We start from the raw sequence: 22,239 nt of genomic DNA on the forward strand, positions 1-22,239 counted from the left end.
CTCTTCTCCAATTAATGGCTCATCCTCCCATGCTGGCACGCCAATGAAAGGGAGATAAATGAGAATAATTTAATACAAAGACATTTAATGCTGACTAGTAGTAGTCACCTTCCAAACAGGGCCTGACTAAGGGCATCTCCAACAGTTTGTTGGTTAGGTTGTTGGTAAAATATGTCATGTCATCAACCAACACCTTAACATACAACTACTCCAATGGGTTGTATCTAGTTTGCCCAATAAGATGTGATGCAATAAATAAGGTGCTCTCTCATTCTACATTGAAGCTTGTGCAAGGGTGTTGGTTAATTTACATACAACATTGCTCTCTTTCCTCATTTATTGCATGACACATCATCAAAAATCCTATGTGTCAAAATTACCAACAACTATCTTACAACCATTGGAGATGCCCTAAAAACTTCTAGTCTGACTACTACTAGTCACATGACTAGAGAGTATCCAAACACCCTCTTAGTTAGTGATGGCCACGGTAGGTACGGCTGAGGGTAACACTCCATCTCTCATTTATTTCCTGCATTGGTCATATATCGCTTGTGGTACGCCGTACGTAAAACTTGTCAAAAACTTTGCTCTTTGGACGATGCATTCCTAGTTCCTGCTCCCGTGTCCTGGGCACGTACGGTTGGACGGAATGATCCTTGCCTTAGGAATTATAAAGACAGAAGAACAAATTACTGGTGGAAAGAACGGTTGACATTCCAATTGGCAAAATTGCATGCATTTCGATTTTTTGTGTGGGGAGGAGTACTAATCCTTTTCTTTTGTATTAGGAGCATATCAGCCGTGTCACTTGGCTTACTATGTCAAACATACCGAGTTTGAGTATTGAAATGGGTAAACTCATGTCGTGTGTCATCGGCAAACGCCGACATGAACTTGTCAACGGCTAGGCTGCACGTAATAGTATACTCCCCTTTGCTAAATACTCCTTCTGTTCCAAAATTCTTGTCTTACATTTGTCTAAGAATAAATGTATCAAAATATTAAAACGTGACTAGATACATTCATATCTAGACAAGTCTAAGACAAGAATTTTGAGACGGGGTGAGTAGACTTAAAGTCAAAAGTTTCCGTAAAATGTAAGCAAGCATTTGTGTCACTAGTAGAAAATGGGTCTTTCGGTCAAAGCCGAAAAGACCATTAGCCCCGGTTCAAACGCGGTTCAGTTTGCCAGGGCATTAGTCCCGGTTCGGTTCATCTCATTAGTCCTGGTTTGGGGCAAAAACCGCACTAAAGACCCAACGACTGTCACGTGGCGTGTCGCGGAGCATTAGTCCCGGTTTTTCGGCCAGAACCGAGACTAAATGGTAGGCTATTAGTCCCGGGTTTTGTCTAAAATCGGGACTAAATTTCTGTCTATATATACCCTCGTCCCTGCCACCCTCTCCTCTGTTTTTTGGCTCTTGAGGCGTGCATGTCATGCTCTTGCCACCCTTCTAGTTCATGCACATGAGGTGTTCGATGAAATGCCCGAGCCACACTACTTAAGCTTTCTCCTCTCCAAGCTCGACCTCCAAGCTCCATTTTCCTTAATATTTGTCTAGGTTTGGCGGTGCACCAACTACAGTGTTCCGTGCCCGTCCTCACCGTTGTCGATCGCCCGCGCCGATCTCGTCGCGAGCACCACCGTGGTGAGCCTCTTGTTCTTGTCTTCTTTTTAAAACAATTTTTTTCTTACTTGTATGATTTAGGTAGATACTTGTATAAATTACTTACTTTCATTATTTTTTGTTATTATATAGTGCGATGGTTTTCGTATCCGCCTCCGTCGGCCCTCCTCCTGTCTATGCTTCGGATGTGGTATATATTATCTTTTATAACTATTTGTTTTATTTAGTGTTTATGACAATTATGACGACCAACGTGACATATATTTTTTAATCTAGGAGGTATGTGAACCGGAAATTCCAACCCACATAGAAATTTTGGTCGAGAAGTTAAATTTGGTTGAAAAAGAAAATAATTACTTGAAGAAAAAATTAAAAATAATTGAGGATAAGAATATGGAACTGGAGTTGCATGTTGTCGATGTCGTCGATGATCGCAAGATGAAGATGGATGCGATGCGGTTGAAGATGCATGCAATGCGCTTGAAGATGGATGCAATGCGCTTGAAGATGGATGAAATGCGCTTGAAGATTAGGAATATTAGAAAATATGCCATTGATAAATAGACTTGGTATCATTATGATGTTGGGTCAATTGTTACCTTAGTTGCGATTTTGATCGCATTTGTTGTTGCATTTAAATGTTTTACATAGTTGTATGTTGTTTTATAAGAGAACTTTATGTATTTATTTTTACAATAATAACATTTGATCACTACTGTGCTTTGGTTTTAATGTGATGATGAACTTGTATTAATTTGGTCATTTCTCTATTCATGATGTTCTGCAATGGTTTTTTATATACTTAATTTCATAATACAGATAAACCGCCAATGGATGTACGGTGACTAATGCCCGAGTCACACTTAAGTTCACACAAAATGGTATCCTCGACCGAGGTTAGCAACCTTATCCTTTTCATCTATAATTGATACAAAAATATTGCATGTGTTAATGTACGGTGATCATTTCACTATTCATGTATGATGCGAGATCGATGCACGAAAGTGATGGATGTACGGCGAACGACGTGGTTACGAATTTATTGCAGACCTGCATAAATTTATCGATGTGACTGAGGCAAACAAAGTGCATAATTTTATGCCTTGTCCATGTGTTGGTTGTCGAAACATGAAGGAGTACTCTAGCTCAGAAAACATTCATCTCCACTTGCTTTAGAGAGGTTTCATGCCCACATATTATTGTTGGACCATGCACGGAGAAAGAGGGGTTAGGATGGAAGACAATGAAGAAGAAGATGATGATGACAACTATCCTATGTTCATTGAAGAATACGATGATACTACAATGAAATACAATGAAGAAGAAGGAGGTGAAGAACAACCGGCATCAAATGAGCCCGCTGATGGTCTTGGTCGGGTTATTTCTGATGCAAAGAGAGAATGCGATACAGAAAAGGAGAAGCTGAAATTGGAGGCCATGCTAAAGGACAATAAAAAGTTGTTGTACCCAAATTGTGAAGATGGCATCACAAAGCTCGATACCACACTGAAACTGTTGAAATGGAAGGCAAAAACTGGTTTATCTGACAAGGGATTTGAGAAGTTACTAAAAATATTGAATCCGAAGCTTCCAAAGGATAACGAATTGCCCGAGACTACGTACGAAGCAAAGAAGGCTATCTGCCCTCTTGGATTAGATGTGCAGAAGACACATGCATGCATTAATGACCGCATCCTGTACTGCGGTGAGAAGTACGAGAATATGGATAAATGTCCGGTATGCACTTCATGTTGGTACATGATCTGACATGATGAGCCTGGTGATGTTGAGGGCGATGACGAGCCCCCAGGAAGAAGGTTCCTGCTAAGGTTATGTGGTATGCTCCTATAATACCACGGTTGAAACGTCTGTTCAGAAACAATGAGCATGCCAAGTTGATGCGATGGCACAAAGATGGGCGTAAGAAAGACGGGAAAAAGTTGAGACACCTCGCAGATGGGTCGCAGTGGAGGAAAATCGAGAGGGAGTGGCGGAACTTTGCAGATGACACAAGGAACTTATGGCTTGGTCTAAGTACAGACGGCATGAATCCTTTTGGGGAGCAGAGCTGCAGTCACAACACCTGGCCCGTGACTCTATGTATCTACAACCTTCCTCCTTGGTTGTGCATGAAGCGGAAGTTCATTATGATGCCAGTGCTGATCCAAGGACCGAAGCAACCCGACAACGACATTGATGTGTACCTAAGGCCATTAGTTGATGAACTTTTGCAGTTGTGGGCCAAACCAGCTGTACGTGTGTGGGATGAGCACAAACAACAGGAATTTGACCTACGAGCATTGTTGTCCATAACCATCAATGATTGGCCTGCTTTTAGTAACATTTCAGGACAGTCAAACAAGGGATACAATGCATGCACGCACTGTTTAGATAAGACTAAAGGTACATATTTGAAAAAATCTAAGAAGGTTGTCTACCTGGGATGTCGTCAATTTCTTCCGACCAATCATCCCGTAAGAAAGAAAGGCAAGCATTTCAACGGTGAGGCATATCACTGGAAGAAGCCTAACCTCCCTACTGGTGATGAGTTATTGGCTATGGTCAAGGATTTGGATCAAATAGTAATCTTTGGAAAGGGTCCTGGCGATCAATCTGTTCTCAAAGACGACGTTACCAGACACGTGTCCATGTGGAAAACGGAATCTTTATTTTGGGAGCTACCCTATTGGAAACACCTAAAGGTCCGGTCTTCAATCGACGTGATGCATGTGACGAAGAATCTTTGCGTGAACCTGCTAGGATTCCTGGACGTGTATGGGAAGACAAAAGATACAACAGAAGCACAAGAGGAGCAACAACGTATGAAAGACCCATATGACAAGAAGACTGATAAAGTGCGTCAATACTTAAGCAGCTACACTCTTACCAAAGAAGAGAAGGAAATCTTTTTTGAATGCCTGAGCAGTATGAAGGTCCCCATTGGCTTCTCATCTAATATAAAGGGAATAATAAATATGGTAGAGAAAAAAATTCCAGAACATGAAGTCTCATGATTGCCACGTGATTATGACGCAGTTGCTTCTGGTTGCATTGAGGGGGCTTCTATCGGAAAATGTTTGATTACCCATTGTGAAGCTATGTTCATTCCTCAATGCAATATCTCAGAAGGTAATCGATCGAGAACGTTTGGAAAGGCTACAGAAGGATGTGGTCCAATGTCTTGTCAGTTTTGAGTTGGTGTTCTCCCCGTCCTTCTTCAATATTATGACGCATCTCCTAGTTCACCTAGTCGACGAGATTTCCATTCTCGGTCCTGTATTTCTACAGAATATGTTCCCCTTCGAGAGGTTCATGGGAGTCTTAAAGAAATATGTTCATAACCGTGCTAGGCCAGAAGGAAGCATCTCCAAGGGCTATGGAACAGAGTAGGTCATTGGGTTCTGTGTAGACTTTCTTCCTGACCTTAAGCCGATTGGTGTTCCTGAATCGCGACATGAGGGGAGACTGAGTGGAAAAGGCACACTAAGAAAGAAAGCAGTGATATGTAGGGATGGGCATTCTTTCACTCAAGCACACTACACAGTTCTAAAAAGTTCCACCTTCGTAGCTTCTTAAATCGAGGAGCACAAGAATTTTGTACGCTTCGAGTTCCCGGGGAAGGCTATCTCCTGGATTGAAGAAAAACACATGGATACTTTCGGCAGTTGGTTGCGAGCACGTCTCATGAATGACAACACTGTTGGAGATCAACTCTACTTGTTGGTCATGTCACCTTCTTCGACTGTATTACATTTCCAAGGCTACGAGATAAACGGGAATGCATTTTACACGACCGCCCAGGATAAAAAGAGCACCAACCAAAACAGTGGTGTCCGCTATGATGCGGCAGACGAGAATGGGAAAAAGGACACATACTATGGTTACATAGAGGAGATATGGGAACTTGACTACGAACCTACTTTTAAGGTCCCTTGTATTCGGTGTAGTTGGGTGAACATGAATGGAGAAGGGGTAAAGGTAGACCAGTTGTACGAAATGACAACAGTTGATCTCAAGAATCTTGGTTACAGAGGCGAGCCATTCGTCCTAGCCAATGATGTGGCTAGGGTTTTCTACATGAAAGACATGTCCTACAGACTGAAAAAAGAAAAAAACAAGCAAATGAATACATCGTACGATGAGCCAAAGCATCACATAGTTCTTTCAGGGAAAAGAAACATCGTGGGGATCAAGGACAAGACAGACATGTCAGCAGATTATAATAAGTTTGATGAAATTTCGCTCTTCATAGTGAGGATTGACCCAAGCATCCCGTTAAATAATGAAGATGCTCCATGGTTACAACCAAAGCGATCATAGGCAAGGGATCGAAATATAAATCCATGTAATGTTTTAAACTTTATGTGATGTGTACTAATGTATTAAACTTTATGTGATGTGTACTAATGCTACTTCGAAAGAATTTGTTGAAAATTTGTGATGTGCCTTTGAATGGTACATTTTGAACACACAAAAAGTATGGAGTTCAAATAAGTTCAAGAAAATGAAATCCCTTTGTAACAGATGAGTCCTCGTTCGAAACCCTGATACTTTGAAAGAGATTGTACAAAACGATTGTCCGTTTTGTACACGAAGTGCATCCAGTTTTTGTCGTAACCCTCTCAACTTTTTAGCACATGCTATGTTGGTGAAATGATGATACCATGTCAAATTTCAACATTTTCAGAGTTTATTTGTAGTGCTTTTCAATTTCAGGGTCAATTAGCTTAAAAACAAATAAGTAAATGCACGAAAAATATCAAATGAAGTCAGAAATTGTTGAAAATTTGTGATGTGCCTTTGAATGGTACATTTTGAACACACAAAAATTATGGAGTTTAAATAAGTTCAAAAAAATGAAATCCCTTTATAACAGATGAGTTCTCGTTCGAAACCCTAATACTTCGAAAGAGATTGTCCATTTTGTACACGAAGTGCATCCAGTTTTTGTCGTAACCCTCTCAACTTTTTAGCACATGTTATGTGGGTGAAATGATGATACCATGCCAACTTGTAGAATACGAACGTGGCCAAGAGTGACCTGATCCCGAACAAAATGAATATCAAGCTCAATGTTCTTGGTGTGACGATGATGGACCGGGTTGGCAGAGAGGTAGACTGCCGAAACGTTGTCGCAGTAGACCACCGTTGCCTTGGTGACTGGGCACGAGAGCTCATGAATAAGCTGAGGAAGCCAGGAACACTCGGCGATGACATTCGCCACGGCGCGATACTCCGGCTCGGCGCTGGACCGGGAGACCGTAGGTTGCCGCTTGGATGACCACAAGATGGGTGATGGTCCGAGGAAAACACAGTAATCCGAAGTGGATCGCCAAAGGCGCGACGACAACGGTAGAGGAGGTGGTGGCGGCGACGCGAGGCGACAACAGGGGAAGGCGCGGCGGTGGCGACGGGTGGAGATACGCGCGACGGTGGCACGATGAGTAGGGAGGCGCGACAGCGGCATGGGAGAGGCGCGGTGGTGGCGGTAGAGGGAGGTGGTGGCGGCGGCGTGAGGGACGCACGGCGGCAGCAGGGGAAGGCGCGGCGGCGGCGACGGGTGGAGAGGCGGCGGCGGTGGTGCGATCTGTAGGGAGGCGCGGCGACGCTACTGGGAGGAGGAGCGGCGGCGGCGGCGGTGGTGCGGTATGTAGGGAGGCGCGGCGACGCTACTGGGAGGAGGAGCGGCGGCGGCGGCGGCGTGAGCAGGGCGCGGCGGCGGGCGGAAGTTAGGGTTGAAACCTAAAAACCGATACCATGTAAGATGATGGAATGAACGATCTATCGATGAGGTGCAACTGCACGTATATATGATGTACAAGATGACCACGACCCTAACTATACATAAATAGAAGATGGGCTAAATACACAATATACACATAACACGCATACTCAACATGACAAAAAACATCTTGACTAAGGTAAGGCTTGAACCAAACACGCTCAGGTGTGGCAATCTAAGACAATCTTAGTCACAAACCAAACATCCCATTAACGTGTAGTTTGCACCAAAGCATATTTGAATATGAAAACTTACACACATGTTTATACATCCTAGGTACATTTGTACTTCTTTTCAAAAGAAAAATAACTTTAAAATACTCCATTGCACACGCCTTAGACCACCCAACAAGCTTTCTTTGTAATTAACCCCACGTCTTACATTATTGATTTGGTTTACTTGATCCCCATCCTTACAAGTATCCACCATATATGTTTCATCAAGGGTCAAATCATGTGTTGGCGCTCCTGACTGCAAGGATCATATTGGAAAAGAATCGTGATAACAGCTAGTTGTTGGTGGCTGTCATAGCTGAGCAGATTGAAAATAAATGGCAGTGATTAGCACTGTAAAAAAAGCAGTTCATAGTTGCTGAGCCAAAACAATCAACATGGCTCTCTCTCTCGAGAGAGAGCAGGGTGCACCTTACTCAAACAAGAACCCCAAACGGCGAAGACAACGAAAGGCGGAGGACGAGAAATATATAAATCCCCATTCCATTCCACTAACCACAATTGTTTGTTTGTTAAACCCGAAGGAGCCGAAAGGAAAGCAGCATCGCCGCTACCCACAAAGCTCCCACCTCTCCGGCTCCCCTCCCTCCATTATAACCACCCCCACAAAACCACCACGCAGCGAGAGAGAGAGAGAGAGAGGGAGAGCATTGATGGGCTCGGCGACCGCCTAATTCCACCGTCCATTTTCAAACCGAAAACCGGGCGCCTCGGATGGCGGAGGCGGCGTCGCTCTTCTCGCTCTCCGCGGCCGCCGTGGTGGAGGACGTGCTGAGGGAGCACGGCTGCCGCCTCAGCGACCGCGACCTCGCCTCGCGCAGGACGGGGGAAGCCGGTCAGCGCTCCCGCTCTCACGTCGCCAGCTGTTTTATTTTGGTTATTTCTGCCGCTTCGTGTTTGCTGAATGAGTTTGCCTCGCTTGGTGTTGGTGCAGCGGCCAGGCGGAACGAGGCGGCGGGGTGGCTGCGCCGCACGGTGGGGGCCGTCGCCGGGCGGGACCTGCCGGAGGAGCCGTCGGAGGAGGAGTTCCGCCTCGGCCTCCGCAACGGCCAGATCCTCTGCAGCGCGCTCAACAGGGTCCACCCAGGCGCTGTCCAGAAGGCAAGCAAGCGCTCGTTGTGTTCGTCAGTTTGATCCTCTGCCTCCGCCGCTGGCCTCTGCTGACAGGTGACGCTACGCGCAGGTGGTCACGGCGGACTCGGTCGACGGCGCCGCGCTGTCGGCGTTCCAGTACTTCGAGAACGTGCGCAACTTCCTGGTGGCGGCGCAGGAGATCGGCTTGCCGTGCTTCGAGGCCTCCGATTTGGAGCAGGTTCGTTGTCGGGCCACCCCCGTCCGTGTGCCGCCCCCACGCGGCCTTGCTTGCAGCTCCAGCAAAGCGCTTATGACGGCATCTTTGCTTTAGGCGCACTCTCTCGTGGAGCTGTGCTGTGACCCTGATTGCGCCTTTTCTTCTTTCTCTTTTGCCTTTCTGAGCGCAGGGAGGGAAGAACGCCAGGGTGGTGAACTGCGTGCTGGCATTGAAGTCGTACGGCGACTGGAAACAATGCGGGGGCACCGGGCTGTGGAAATACGGGGGGAACCTGAAACCGTCGGCCTCCGGCAAGTCCTTGGTGAGGAAGAACTCGGAGCCTTTCCGGCGGTGCCAATCAACGAACGAGGGGGAAGCGCCCTATGAGGATGCTGGATTCAATGGCGATGCTCAACTCGATTGCGGTGACATGGTTAGCTCCATGCACTGCCACGTTTGTTCTTCGTCTTAATTTGATGGATGGAATCTGGTTAAATGCTTAGTGGCTTGATGCATTATTGTCTTGAAACAGTCGAGGTCACGTCCGCTGAAAATGCTGGTCAGCGCGGTTTTGTCAGACAAGAGGCCAGATGAAGTTCCGCAGGTAGGTCAATCTGCTCCCCCAATTGTTTTTTGATGGCTTACTGATTCAATGGGATATATGACAATTGGATTCCCCTTTTCGTCCGTTGTGTTGTTTGTATGCAGCTCCTAGAGTCGATGCTGGGTAAACTCGTTGATGAATTCGAGAATCGCTTGAAGAGTCAAAATGAATTGGTACTGTTTGGTGTCATTTTCTCTGTATTTGTCTCTTGTTTCTGGAGTCTTTGTACGTTGTGCTTACAAATGGCAATGTGATAACCAAAATCAATCCATTGGGACAGGTGAAAGCGGCTCTGAAAAATGGTACAGACAGCACCAAATGCTTCTCGAAATCTAAGGTTCTGGTCGAGGCCACTCCTAATTTTAGTGAGAGAAAGGCAAGCTATAAGTTACTCTTCTTTATGCTTCAACAATGTTTCTAATTTTACTCCTCTAGTAAGTAGTAACGTCTGCTGCTAACAGTGATAGTTAGGATTACCATGATACTATATTTTTGGCTTTCATCCAACATTAATTTTGGTATTATCCTCTGTAGATGGATATGCCAGGGATTTACTCCAAGCATAAACAAACAAAAAAAGAAACATCAGGGATAGTGGCACTGAAGCAACATTCAATTCTCCAACAGCAATCAAAGCATCTTGAGGTAGTATTTTAGTATTCATTATTTCATTTACTTCCATAGTTCTTGAGAGTGGTTACATTGCCGTTTATGTTTCTTGTCCATAGGATCTTAAGGCTAATCTTCAAACAACAAGAGCGGGTATGGAGTTTATACAAATGAAGTACTCTGAGGACCTCAACATATTAGGTATACGAGTCTACTTTCGGTGCTTCACTACTACTTTGATATAACTTCACTTAGCACATCATCACTATTTGCAAAATTAATTTCAGGAAGGCATCTGTTTAGCCTTGCGCATGCTGCCTCCGGTTACCACAAAGTTCTTGAAGAAAATAGAAAACTGTACAATCAAGTGCAAGATCTTAAAGGTATGCTTGTTTTAATAAATATTTACACCCAGTTTCTGATCCAATTAAGGAAAATTTTGGTACACCGAAAACAATTATTACCTAAAATATGAAATTTCTTTGTATGTCTTGTCTCTAGGTAGTATCAGAGTGTATTGTAGGATACGACCCTTTTTACCTGGACAAGTAAGTTCTTCCACTGTGGGCTGCATCGATGATGGAAATATTTCCATTATTACTCCCTCCAAATCTGGAAAGGAAGGCCGGAAATCGTTTAGTTTCAACAAGGTTTTCGGCCCATCTTCAACTCAAGGTATTTTACCATCTCCTTAGTTTTCTTTTCAGTGTCTTATGTGGAAGAAAATTCACAGAAAATTCCGTTGTGCAGATGAGGTTTTCTTAGATACTCAGCCCCTTATTCGTTCTGTTCTTGATGGATACAACGTTTGTATCTTTGCATATGGCCAAACTGGATCAGGCAAGACATTCACAATGGTGAGCAGTGAGGACAATAGCACAATGCCAATATTTTCTGTATGTAATACCTACTTATCATGCAGGCCTTCTTTATTCTTAACATCTTCTTTTGGTTTTATATAGAGTGGACCCAAGAATATGACTGAGCAAACCCAAGGTGTAAACTATCGGGCACTTGGTGACCTATTTAATCTTGCTGAAAAAAGAAAAGGAACCTTTGTCTATGATATTGCTGTGCAAATGATCGAGATTTACAATGAACAAGTCAGGGATCTCCTCACCAGTGATGGTCTCAACAAAAGATATCCTTACTGAAATCATATTTCTGTCAAATTGTGTCAGTTTCTTTTTAACACATTGCTTTCACGAAAATCCTTATACTGTCATACAAATAATTTTCTTTAACAAATATATACATTAGAGATTCGGAATAATTCTCAAAATGGAATTAATGTGCCGGATGCAAGCCTTGTCCGTGTGGCGTCGACGATGGATGTAATGGAACTGATGAACATTGGACACAGGAATCGCACTGTGGGTGCCACTGCGTTGAACGACCGGAGTAGTCGTTCCCACAGGTGACTTCACAACCTTTTCTGTGCAACTAAATTAAATATTTAATATAATTATGGAATATAATGAAGTATTCTTGTAAACTTGCAGTTGTTTAACTGTTCATGTCCAAGGAAAAGATTTGACATCAGGGAACATTATCCGTGGCTGCATGCATTTAGTTGATCTTGCGGGCAGCGAGCGGGTTGACAAGTCAGAGGTCACCGGAGAAAGGTTAAAAGAAGCACAGCATATTAACAAATCATTGTCAGCCTTAGGGGATGTAATTGCTTCTCTTGCCCAGAAGAATGCTCACGTACCCTACAGGAATAGTAAATTAACACAACTCCTCCAAGATTCTCTTGGTAAGACGATTTTCCTGCAATTCTTAGTACATCAGACTATTGAGTACAATTGGCACTGCTTTTCATTGTCCTACATCGATGTATTAACAGGAGGTCAGGCCAAAACCTTGATGTTTGTTCATATAAGCCCGGAAAGTGATGCTGTAGGAGAAACCATAAGCACCTTGAAGTTTGCCGAGCGTGTTTCTACAGTTGAACTTGGTGCTGCTCGACTTAATAAAGACTCCGGAGAAGTTAAAGAGCTCAAGGAGCAGGTTTTTTCCTGCTACTATACTATATGATCCTTTCGTACTGTCGTCTATTATTCAAGAGTCAAGACATTCACAATCTCTATTCCTATTCAGATTTCTCGACTCAAAACAGCATTACAAATGAAAGATTCAGGATCGGAGCAAAACATTACTCGCCACTCCGAGGCATTAAACACGAAGACACCTTCTCCTGTTTTTACAAATAGACGACAGGGCAGTTGTGATTTGCTGCCTGGCCAAGCTAACTTCAGGCAACCAATGGAGGATGTTGGAAACATAGAGGTAATAATGCCGTGAACTTTTGCATCAGATCTTACACATAAATTGAATGATCCACATAGAAGTAAAAGTTCAGCATGTAATCTTAGTGCACTGATTGTACATTTCACTGTCCTTTCAGCTGATACCTTCAGCATTTCTACAATCATGTGTGGTTTGATTTTTCTACAGGTTAGACCCAATCCTACATTGAGACAAAAGAAACCAAGCTTTGATCTTCAGGATTTATTAGCATCAAATGATTCTCCTTCGTGGCCAGATAGCAATTCAAGGGTGAATTTTCAGATGGGAGAAGAAAGGGAAACAGTTTGTGGGGACTGGGTAGATAAGGTTGTGGTGAACAACAATCACTCCCTTGGTGATTGGGAAGGAGACAACGCAGCTCTTCCTGACTTCTTTTACCAAAGATACCATTCAGGTTTGAGAGATGAGCAGCAAAGACCTCGGTTTTGCTCAACAAATACCGATGATTCTGATGATATTGACGTTGCAACGAGTGATTCCTCAGAATCAGATGCACTTTGGCAGTTCAATGTTTCAAGCATAAACAGTTCAATTATTCAAAGTGGGTCAAAGATAAAGAAGCCACAAATGAAAAATAGGGAGGCCTCAGATACAAGGTAAGCATTTTTTGTATTAACGCAGTTAACATTGCAGCAAACAAAGTTGAATTATTTGGAACACCAGTTTTTTAGTATGATTAGTATCTGAAATACTTCTTACGATTCCGACTAAGTCTATGCTTATCTGTCTCAATTTTGTGCTTGTATTTGACATGGAAATATTAGTTTTTTACAACCCCTTGTGGCAAATTAGTAATTGATCGATGCATCTTTCGGAAAAAAACGCAGGAGCTCCAAGACACAATTTATTTTTCCTGTTGAGATCTACTCCCTCCGTCTCAAAATAAGTGTCTTAAGCTTAATACAATTTTGTACTAGATCTAGTACAAAGTTGAGACAATTATTTTGGGACAGAGGGAGTACATTAAAAGGATAGCTAATTATACCCTAATGTACTTCATTCAATATGTAACCAAAAGTCTTCCTTGCCCTTGAATGGTAGTAAATGTGAAGTACTAACCTCTCACCTCTTAGAAGGCAATAGAAAATTTAATGTTGGATTTTCTGAATGAATGTCTAAAATTAATTGGACATACCTTTAGAAAATCATTACCTGAATATTTTAATTTAATTTCGCTCACTTTTGTGATATATTTGGAAATAATGTATTAACGATTGATATACAGCAACAGAGTAGCAGACCGTTGCATAAGAGTTATCAAGTTTTATACCTAAAGACTATTTTTTGTTCTTAAATGGTCTTTATACCAGGACACCAAGTCATTCCCAAATACCATTGGCGTCGAGAAAAGCCTCAAATGGACAAAACAGATCTGGAAGGCAACCTTTAAGTGGTACCGATAGCAGAAGGCTTTCATCAAATGGTAGACACTCTGGTACGAAGTAGGGATTCCTAAAATGATTGTGCATTCTTTTTTCTTGGCTTTCTTTCAGTTGTTTGTCATGAGGGGTTGTGAGATTGTTCTCAAGTACAGGAGTGAGTGACAATAAGTCCAATTGGTTGTCTCAGTGTGGTGAGTTGTGATCTCAACAGCTGGTGTGTGAGGCCATTAACCTTTTTTTTATTGGCCTATCAGGCTTTGTTGAGTTTTTAGCAATTCCTGTCATGTTCATAATATATAATATAAGGAAAAGAAAGGAAATTTGTTGATAAGAAAACTGCTTCTTTTTTTGTTTCTTCGAACGCTTTTATCTTTCCATAAAAGCTCTCTACAACACGCTTTGATTCTTGGTTGTCAAATTTCTTAAATGACGCCGCATTTTAGCTGGGATTCTTTTGAATGAATAAATGATGTCCATGGACCCTCCCCCCTCCCCCACCCAATTTTTAAGCAACTGACTCAGTGCATCCGGATACCATATGTCCATGTTTGCTGGTTTACGTTAGCATTCTCTCAATAGCAATCTTTCTCATCATATCATGCATTTCTGCAAGGAATCAAGCATAACCATATGATTGCATAATTTATCCCGAACGACCCAAGTCCCTAAGGAGAGACACTCAGCTGGCTGGCATCAGCAAGCCCATTGGTAGACTTGCACAAGATGAGCATTAGACTAAACAAGACGTGGGGCATTGAAGCTAGGCCGGCGTTACCAACAGCGCCATAAGATCTAGTTATACCGCGGCACCATCAAGACCTTGGTAACGGCCATTACACTGTTATTAGGACGTGGCAATGCGGCTGTTGTAATGCTTTGTCACCCTTATATAAGGCAAAACTAGGGTAAATTCTAGACAAGTTTTAGCAAGTTCTTATCAGCTCAATAGCTCCAAGAAGATCAAGAAGATCACACAACGGAACCATATTGTTGATACAAGAGAGAAACACCCAACAAGAGTAGGGTGTTACTCCTAGAACGGGGGACAAACCTGGGTAAAACCTCCACTGTGTGAAATCTTAAAATCCCGCACTTGGGTCATCTAAGCATGTCTTGCCTTCACCAAATCCCCAAATCATGAGTATTATCGTAAAAATCACGTGACAACGAGTATGCAAGCGACACAACTTGGAACATGATGGTGCAGTACACCTAGGGTGGCCCATCACCTTGGAAGCGTGGTATTGTATCAACCTCAGGGCCCATGGGACTCACAATGGCACGGCTCCAGGAGACAGCCAATGGGCCCGACTCAGAGCAAGGGCTTCATCTTGGACCTCTCACACATGAGGTCGGTTAGGAGCCTTGTAAACCCTAGATCTCGCCCCCTTTATAAGGTGGGGTAGCTCAGATCCGTCTACTACATAGACAAAACTCTCGGTAGCCATATTCACCATCCTCTTGTAACTCCCTCACGGGAGGTTCTTCGACATCAATACAAAACAAAGCATCACATATGGTATTACCTCAACATGAGGGTCCAAACATGGGTAAACTCCCCGTGCAGAGTCCCCTCTGGTACTTCTCGCTACACTCAGTACCCCCTCGAGGGATCTGACAGTTTTCTACACTGTCAATTGGCGAAGCTTGATGGTAACATGACGAAATAGTGACATTATATTTACTCAGGCTCGGGCCCTCTCAAACAGGTAAAACCCTACGTCCTACTTCTTGTATTGATTGTGTTGGAGTGCAAAGTACAAGATGATCTACCTCGATATCATATGTATGAATCTAACTTAACCGGCCCTACGGACTAAACCCATGGCTTATATAAGGACTGAGGGTACGTAGGGTTATAGGATGGCCGGTTACATTTAGGGATAAACTTGCCGATGATTTTAACATGGCTTGAAGTGTGCACCATATCTTTGGGGGATTTCATCTTGAGTATGTCGAGGACCATGATAAACATGGCCCATTATTAGGTTGTGTGGTGGTCCTCAGCCTGGCCTATGACTGGTAGTCGAAAACACTATCAGTATCCCTTGAGTTGGTCTCAAAGCTGAGGATATTAAAGAACTCCTCGGAGTGGCTTCAACTTGGGTCTTCGGCTTCGTAGGCGAGTTCAAGAAACTTTGATGCTTCTATATCGATTTCGTGTCCGAGGACATCCTGGGACCTGAAGTCCTTGCGAGTTAGTTTACCTAACCTATTTGGCGTTTGTCTTTATTGTAACCATTTTTAGTCCCGGAAGTTATGTACTTCGAACGTCCGAGGAGATTCCATCAACAATGCTCTTTAGGATGTTTTTGTGTTCGTAGGATCTGAACACCCCACCTTAGCCTAAGTAGCTTAATAGCGAAGTCTTTACTGGATTGACACAATAAGGTGATAGGGCCATGCTCTGGCAATTTTGACCAAAAACCGAACCGTCACCATACACTATAGAACCGAATGGTAGTGGTCATTACTCCCTGCTTTATCGTGGCTCGGGGCCGTTACCATTGATGCGTCTCGTCATTAAAGGGGTCGTGCTCCATATTTTCAGCAACATCTCAACAAAATCCCTTGATTCTTACGCACATATAATGCACTTCGTGTTGGGGCAAGGCAAAATCACCACGCAACATCGTGCCTCTTGGTATTTTCTTACCAGCCTATCAAGTGAGGAGGATGAATCTAATTCATTCCATGCCTTCCTCATTTCTTCCAGCGCCCAACCCCCACATGCTCAAGAGCCCAGAGAATAGAGTGAAATCTCCAACCTTCACCCTCTTCCCATTTCCCTTTTCTCCCTTAGCAATAACCGGAAAGGGAACGATCATCGCCACCGCAACAACTGAGGAGAAGGCGGTGAGAAAGAGGGGGCTCTAGATGCCCTTCACCATCACTGCTCGCAACATCGTCGAGCTCTAGGCGAGCGACTATCTCCCATCGCTAGAAGAGGTCAAGTGGCGCTCGCTACTCGTTAGAGACGAGGTCCGCCCAACCTCCCGAATTCTGGAACCTTGGGAAGGCGAGCGATGGGTGTTTATATCCCACCCTAACCGAGGTTTAGAGTTTACCGTCCACTCTTTTCTCCAAGGACTCCTCTGTTTCTATGGGATCCAGTTCCACCATTTCGCACTAAACTCCATCCTCCACATAGCCTCATACATAGTTTCCTATGAGGCCTTCCTTCACATACAACCTCACTTCGGGCTCTCGCTCAAATTTTTCTATGTTACACCACACAACAATGTCCCTCATATCACATAGTGCGGTGGAGCCATGATCAGCAAGCTCACCAACATCAAGTTGTTACGCGGCAAATTCATTGAGACATTGAACAATGGAAAGAGGAGTGGTTCTACATGGCCGATATGCCATTAGGGAACCATGAGGGAATCCCACTTTCTCGGCAGCTCCCTTGAAGATGATGCACTCCTGGATCGCCAAGAGCCTCAGTTGGTGCAACCAAAAGGAGGTCAAGGCACTACAGGAGCAAGTAAAGGTCCTTATCGATAATGGTGTCATCTTGGTGGACATGATCATGTCATGCTCCATCATGGGGTCCAGCCCCTCCAGGCGTGAGCATCTCCTCTACGGAGGTTTGTGACAAACAGCGAGGCTAGTGATCCGGATCTTCTACCAAGGAAAAGACCTAAGTCGGATGCTAACGGTCGTCTTTAAACCCTTGTCCAAGGAAAATGAGTTCTGGATGGAGGGGGTGACATCGACCTGAGTCGAGTAAGTCCAGCTTACGAGGTATGTTATGCATCTACTTTTACAATTTCATGGTGTCTATTCCTTCTTATGCTTTTAATGGAATGATTGGCTCTAACCTCGCCATATCACATGATTGACATTCTTTCGCCAGATCGATTAAGTCACCAGCGCCTCAACATGGGGATCCGTGAGCGTTGTGTTGGCGCAACTACTTACCAAGGACCCACACGTGGTAATAGTCAAGCTGAAGAAGGTATAGGGGACCAAGAAGACCAGTGCAAAGGGGTTGGTCATCTGAGAAGCTGCTCCCGAGCTCCCTATTCAAAGTCAACAAAGCTCGTACTCTCATTCTAGCTCCGAGCAGCAGGAGGAACCTAGTGAGGCTCCATCTCCCCAAGGAGGGAAGAGAGCACAAGCGACGTCGGGGGCGAGGAGGAATTGCCCTCTTCCCAGACCTCCAAGCATTCGTGGAGAACTAGAGCTCCCACAGCGAGTCGGTCCCCAATACCTGCTGATGGGGTTATAGTCCTAGGGTAGGGTCATAGGCCTGCCCTGTAGGTCCAACCCAAGGACTACCCCTCATAAGGGACAAGGCCCTTAGTCAGTTCCGACTGAACTAAGGAGTTCCCTTCATCCAGTCGGTAACAGATCCTCGTCCATCCAGTCGGAGATTAGCATTCGGAGTTTATCAAACTATCCGACTGGATTCCACTCTGTGCATCGTAACCCTCCTGGAGGGAAACGGCCATACGTTTCCATGTGCCTTTATTAGCATTTAATACGCACGTTACCTGTAACGTAGGCATTTATTCGCCACTACTCCACCCCTGTGCACCGAACCGTTGTGGAGGGCAGCACACTCTATATAAGCCACCCTCCCCCACTGGTACAGGGGGTTAGCAATTCACCGTATTCTATATTCCACTCGACAACAAGCTCCCTGAGCACTGAGACGTAGGGCTATTACCTCCACCGCAGAGGGGCCTGAACTCATACAACCTCGCCGTAGCTAAGACTCTGCCCATCCTTTCGTACCCTACACATCTACTGTCAGGCTTATACCCACGACAGTTGGCGCCCACCGTGGGGCAGGCGTCTAAGCGACTTCCGGCGAGTTTGCGACTACATCATTTCGTCATGTCATCCGGTGGAGATTCAAGCATGGGCCACGAGATCTTCTTCGGCGTTCTCTCCTTCATCGTCGACGATTCGGCATGGCTTCGGGACACCCGTCTCGACGTCGAGGCGCTTCCCCGCCGCGGGGCTACGCACTTCCGTGCCGGCGCCCGCGTCATTTTTCTTCTCCAGCAGTCGGCTCCGGTGTCGACCTACACCGCCGTCACGCGCCGCAACAAGCGGTCCCGCCGTCCGCGGCTCCAGCGTTGGGTGCAACACGCCCAGGCGCGCTAGAACGCGTCTTCACAAGTGGCGGTTCTAGAGTCGGTTGTGGTTGCCCTGCCGTCCCAGCGCTCGGACTCGGTTCCGACTGAGTTTCCTTCCGAGTACGCGGGTCGTGGGCCTGCAGCAGAAGTACACATGGACAACTCCCGTGAAGATCCCCGTCAAGCTGGTCGGAACGAGCACGAGATCGGCGAAACGTCCGGCGCGCGTCATCCGCCTCGCCGTTCTGCCAGTCGGCACACTCGGCGGAGCAACGTGGAGTTGTTCCGCACACCCCTCCTCAACTTGGCTGCGGTTGCCAAGATAGCCGATTCCCTTCAGCCGACTGATTCAGAAGCTGGCAGGGGGATCGAGCAAATCCGCGCCCTGTTGCACACGGTGCAACAGCAAAATTCGACTGTCTCCCAGTCGCACAACAGGATCCACAATAGTTCTGTTCATGCGAATACGCATCGTTCAGTTCATAGCCCTGGTTCTCATCAGCGACACAGGAGAGGCAGCCGTTCCATAAATCCCGAAGATCGTCACCGTTCACGCACCCCTCCGCGGGGTGGGCCCTACGGTCCCCGACATCATGATGATCGGCGTTCAGTCGGTGACACTTACGACCCAAGGCCCGACGCGAGAGGGCATATCGCCCAGCGGAGGGTCGACAGGGCCCGAGCCCACCGCGATGGTTACGATATTAACCGTCCGAGTGGAAGCAGGACCATCGTTTCTGGTCCCGAGTGTTTCAGTCGAGCCATCCGCTCGGCTGACATCCCTCCCAACTTCCGATTGGCGACGGGAATTAGCAAATTTACAGGAGAGTCCAAGCCAGAAACGTGGCTGGATGATTACCGAGTGGCAGTCCAGATCGGAGGAGGAGACGACCATGTCGCCATGAAGCACCTCCCTCTGATGCTCGACGGCTCGGCGCGAGCGTGGCTGAACCAGTTGGCCCCCTCAAGCATCTACAGCTGGGCAGATCTGGCCCGAGTGTTCATCAGGACCTTCGAAGGGACGTGCAAGCGCCCTGCTGGCCTCGTGGAGCTCCAGCACTGCGTCCAGAAGCAGAATGAGCCCCTGCGTGATTTCATTCAGCGTTGGAAAACCCTCTACCACACGGTGGAGAACGTCACAGAGCATCAAGCAGTCTGCGCCTTCAAGGCACGCGTGCGGTACAGGGATCTGTACCTGAAGTTCGGCCGAACAGGTGACATCTCCATGAGCAAGATGATGGAGATAGCAGCATGCTATGCAAATGGTGAAGAAGAGGACCGCATCCGAAGCGGCAAGCACAAAACAGTCGCCGATGGAGATGGGAGTAACACTCGGAAGCAGAAGCAGAAAGCTCCGTCCACTCCGCAGGCAGAAGCTGCAGCCGTAACCAATGCCAAGTTCAAGGGCAAAGGGTCAGTTCACCCCCAAGAAGAAGCAGTTCAATAATCCCATCCTGGACCAGCCATGTCCGGTTCATACGAAGATGGATGAAGAGGGCAACCCCATTTATCCGAAGCATACCACTCGACAGTGTCGCCTCCTGATCCAGGGGTTCGGTGAAGGACAACCGAGTGAAAAGGACAATGAACAGGATGAAGAGGATAAGGAGGATCCGTTCCCCCAAGTCCATGCAACACTGATGATTTTTGCTGACGTCGAGAGCAAGAGTCGATTGAAGCTGGTGAACAGGGAGGTGAACATGGCCACCCCTACCAACCCCCAGTTCCTCAAATGGTCTCAGACTGCGATCACCTTTGACCAGTCGGATCATCCGGTGCACGTACCCACCCTAGGGAGACAGGCTCTGGTCGTTGATCCAGTGGTGGAAGGAGTCCGACTGCGCAAAGTCCTCATGGACGGTGGCAGTGGCTTGAACATCATGTACGCCGACACTCTCATGGGGATGGGCATTCCGATGTCCAAACTTAGCGAGAGCAGCATGCAGTTCCATGGAGTCGTCCCTGGACGGAAGGCCAAGTCACTCGACCAGATCGCGTTGGACGTCGTTTTCGGCTCCGACAAGAACTTCCGCAAAGAAAAGCCGACGTTCGAAGTGGTGGACTTCCAGAGCGCTTACCACGCAATTCTGGGCCGCCCAGCGTATGCGCGTTTCATGGCCCGTCCGTGTTACGTATACCTAAAGCTGAAGATGCCAGGCCCGAAAGGTGTGATCACCATCACGGGCAATCGACAGCGGGCCGAAGAGTGTCTGCAGCAGGGATCAAGAATCACCGACCAGCAGATGGCCGTGCTCGAGCTTGACGAGTACAAGAAAACAGTCGACCCCGCTGACTTGATGTGTTCGAAGAAGCGAGCTTCGGAGTCTGCATTCCAGTCGGCGGGAGAGATGAAGAAGGTCAGCATCCACCCCGACGGACGACACTGCTGCCCCGACGAACATCTCCACCACCCTCGATCCTAAATAGGAAGCCGAGCTCACCCAATTCCTCCGTGAAAACTGGGACATCTTCGCATGGAAACCCTCTGACATGCCAGGTGTACCCAGGGAGTTGGTTGAGCATCGACTGCATGTGGATCCCACCGTTCGGCCTGTCTGAGAACGCCTCCGTCGGTCCGCCGCGCATAAGAGGAAGGCAATCGGAGAAGAGGTAGCCAAGCTTTTGGCAGCCAACTTCATTCGTGAGCTTCACCACTCCGAGTGGCTCGCCAATGTTGTCATGGTTCCCAAGAAGGACAAGTCGCTCTGAATGTGCATCGACTTCAAGCACCTCAATAAGGTCTGCCCGAAAAACCATTTTCCGCTCCCCCGCATCGATCAAATTGTTGATTCGACTGCGGGTTGCGAGCGTTTGTCATTTCTTGATGCCTACTCGGGCTATCATCAGATCCGTCTGTATGGCCCCGATGAATTAAAAACAGCCTTCATCACCCCATTCGGGTGCTTCTGCTACATCACTATGCCATTCGGTTTGAAGAATGCAGGAGCTACCTTTATGCGCATGATCCAAAAATGCCTCCTCGACCAGATCGGTCGGAATGTGGAGGCGTATATGGATGATATCGTAGTCAAGTCACGCAAAGGTTCCGACCTGCTGACTGACTTGGCACAAACATTCGCCAACCTTCGTAGGTACGATATCAAGCTCAACCCCGCCAAATGTTCGTTCGGCGTTCCCAGCGGAAAGTTACTCGGTTTCTTCGTTTCCGAACGAGGGATCGATGTCAACCCCGAAAAGATCGGGACCATCGTCCGAATGGAGAGGCCGGTCAGAATACACAATGTTCAACGGCTCACAAGTTGCCTAGCGGCTTTGAGCAGGTTTATCAGTCGACTCGGTGAGA

At 46.2% G+C, this 22,239-nt stretch overlaps 1 protein-coding gene across 1 annotated transcript; it reads left to right on the forward strand.

The window, feature by feature from the left end:
* Positions 1–8,147: 8,147 nt before the first annotated feature.
* LOC123448851 (kinesin-like protein KIN-14F) lies at positions 8,148–14,173 on the forward strand. The gene is made up of 19 exons (XM_045125876.1): positions 8,148–8,481; positions 8,581–8,747; positions 8,830–8,958; positions 9,128–9,370; positions 9,470–9,541; positions 9,646–9,714; positions 9,822–9,917; positions 10,076–10,186; positions 10,270–10,351; positions 10,438–10,533; positions 10,652–10,825; positions 10,901–11,007; positions 11,113–11,291; positions 11,406–11,567; positions 11,653–11,906; positions 11,997–12,160; positions 12,251–12,439; positions 12,608–13,056; positions 13,771–14,173. The coding sequence occupies exons 1-19, from the start codon at positions 8,361–8,363 to the stop codon at positions 13,904–13,906; spliced, it is 3,000 nt and encodes a 999-aa protein (XP_044981811.1). The 5' UTR covers positions 8,148–8,360; the 3' UTR covers positions 13,907–14,173.
* Positions 14,174–22,239: the final 8,066 nt, after the last annotated feature.

This window comes from Hordeum vulgare, chromosome 4H, assembly GCF_904849725.1.
Source record: "Hordeum vulgare subsp. vulgare chromosome 4H, MorexV3_pseudomolecules_assembly, whole genome shotgun sequence".
In the NCBI taxonomy this organism is placed as follows: Eukaryota; Viridiplantae; Streptophyta; class Magnoliopsida; order Poales; family Poaceae; genus Hordeum; species Hordeum vulgare.

Excerpts from the sequence above, each read along its gene's own strand:
- LOC123448851 (XM_045125876.1), top strand. The coding sequence starts at position 8,361 with ATGGCGGAGGCGGCGTCGCTCTTCTCGCTCTCCGCGGCCGCCGTGGTG. Across the intron at positions 8,959-9,127 it reads AGGCCTCCGATTTGGAGCAG|GGAGGGAAGAACGCCAGGGT; the intron begins GTTCGTTGTCGG and ends TTCTGAGCGCAG. Across the intron at positions 9,371-9,469 it reads AACTCGATTGCGGTGACATG|TCGAGGTCACGTCCGCTGAA; the intron begins GTTAGCTCCATG and ends GTCTTGAAACAG.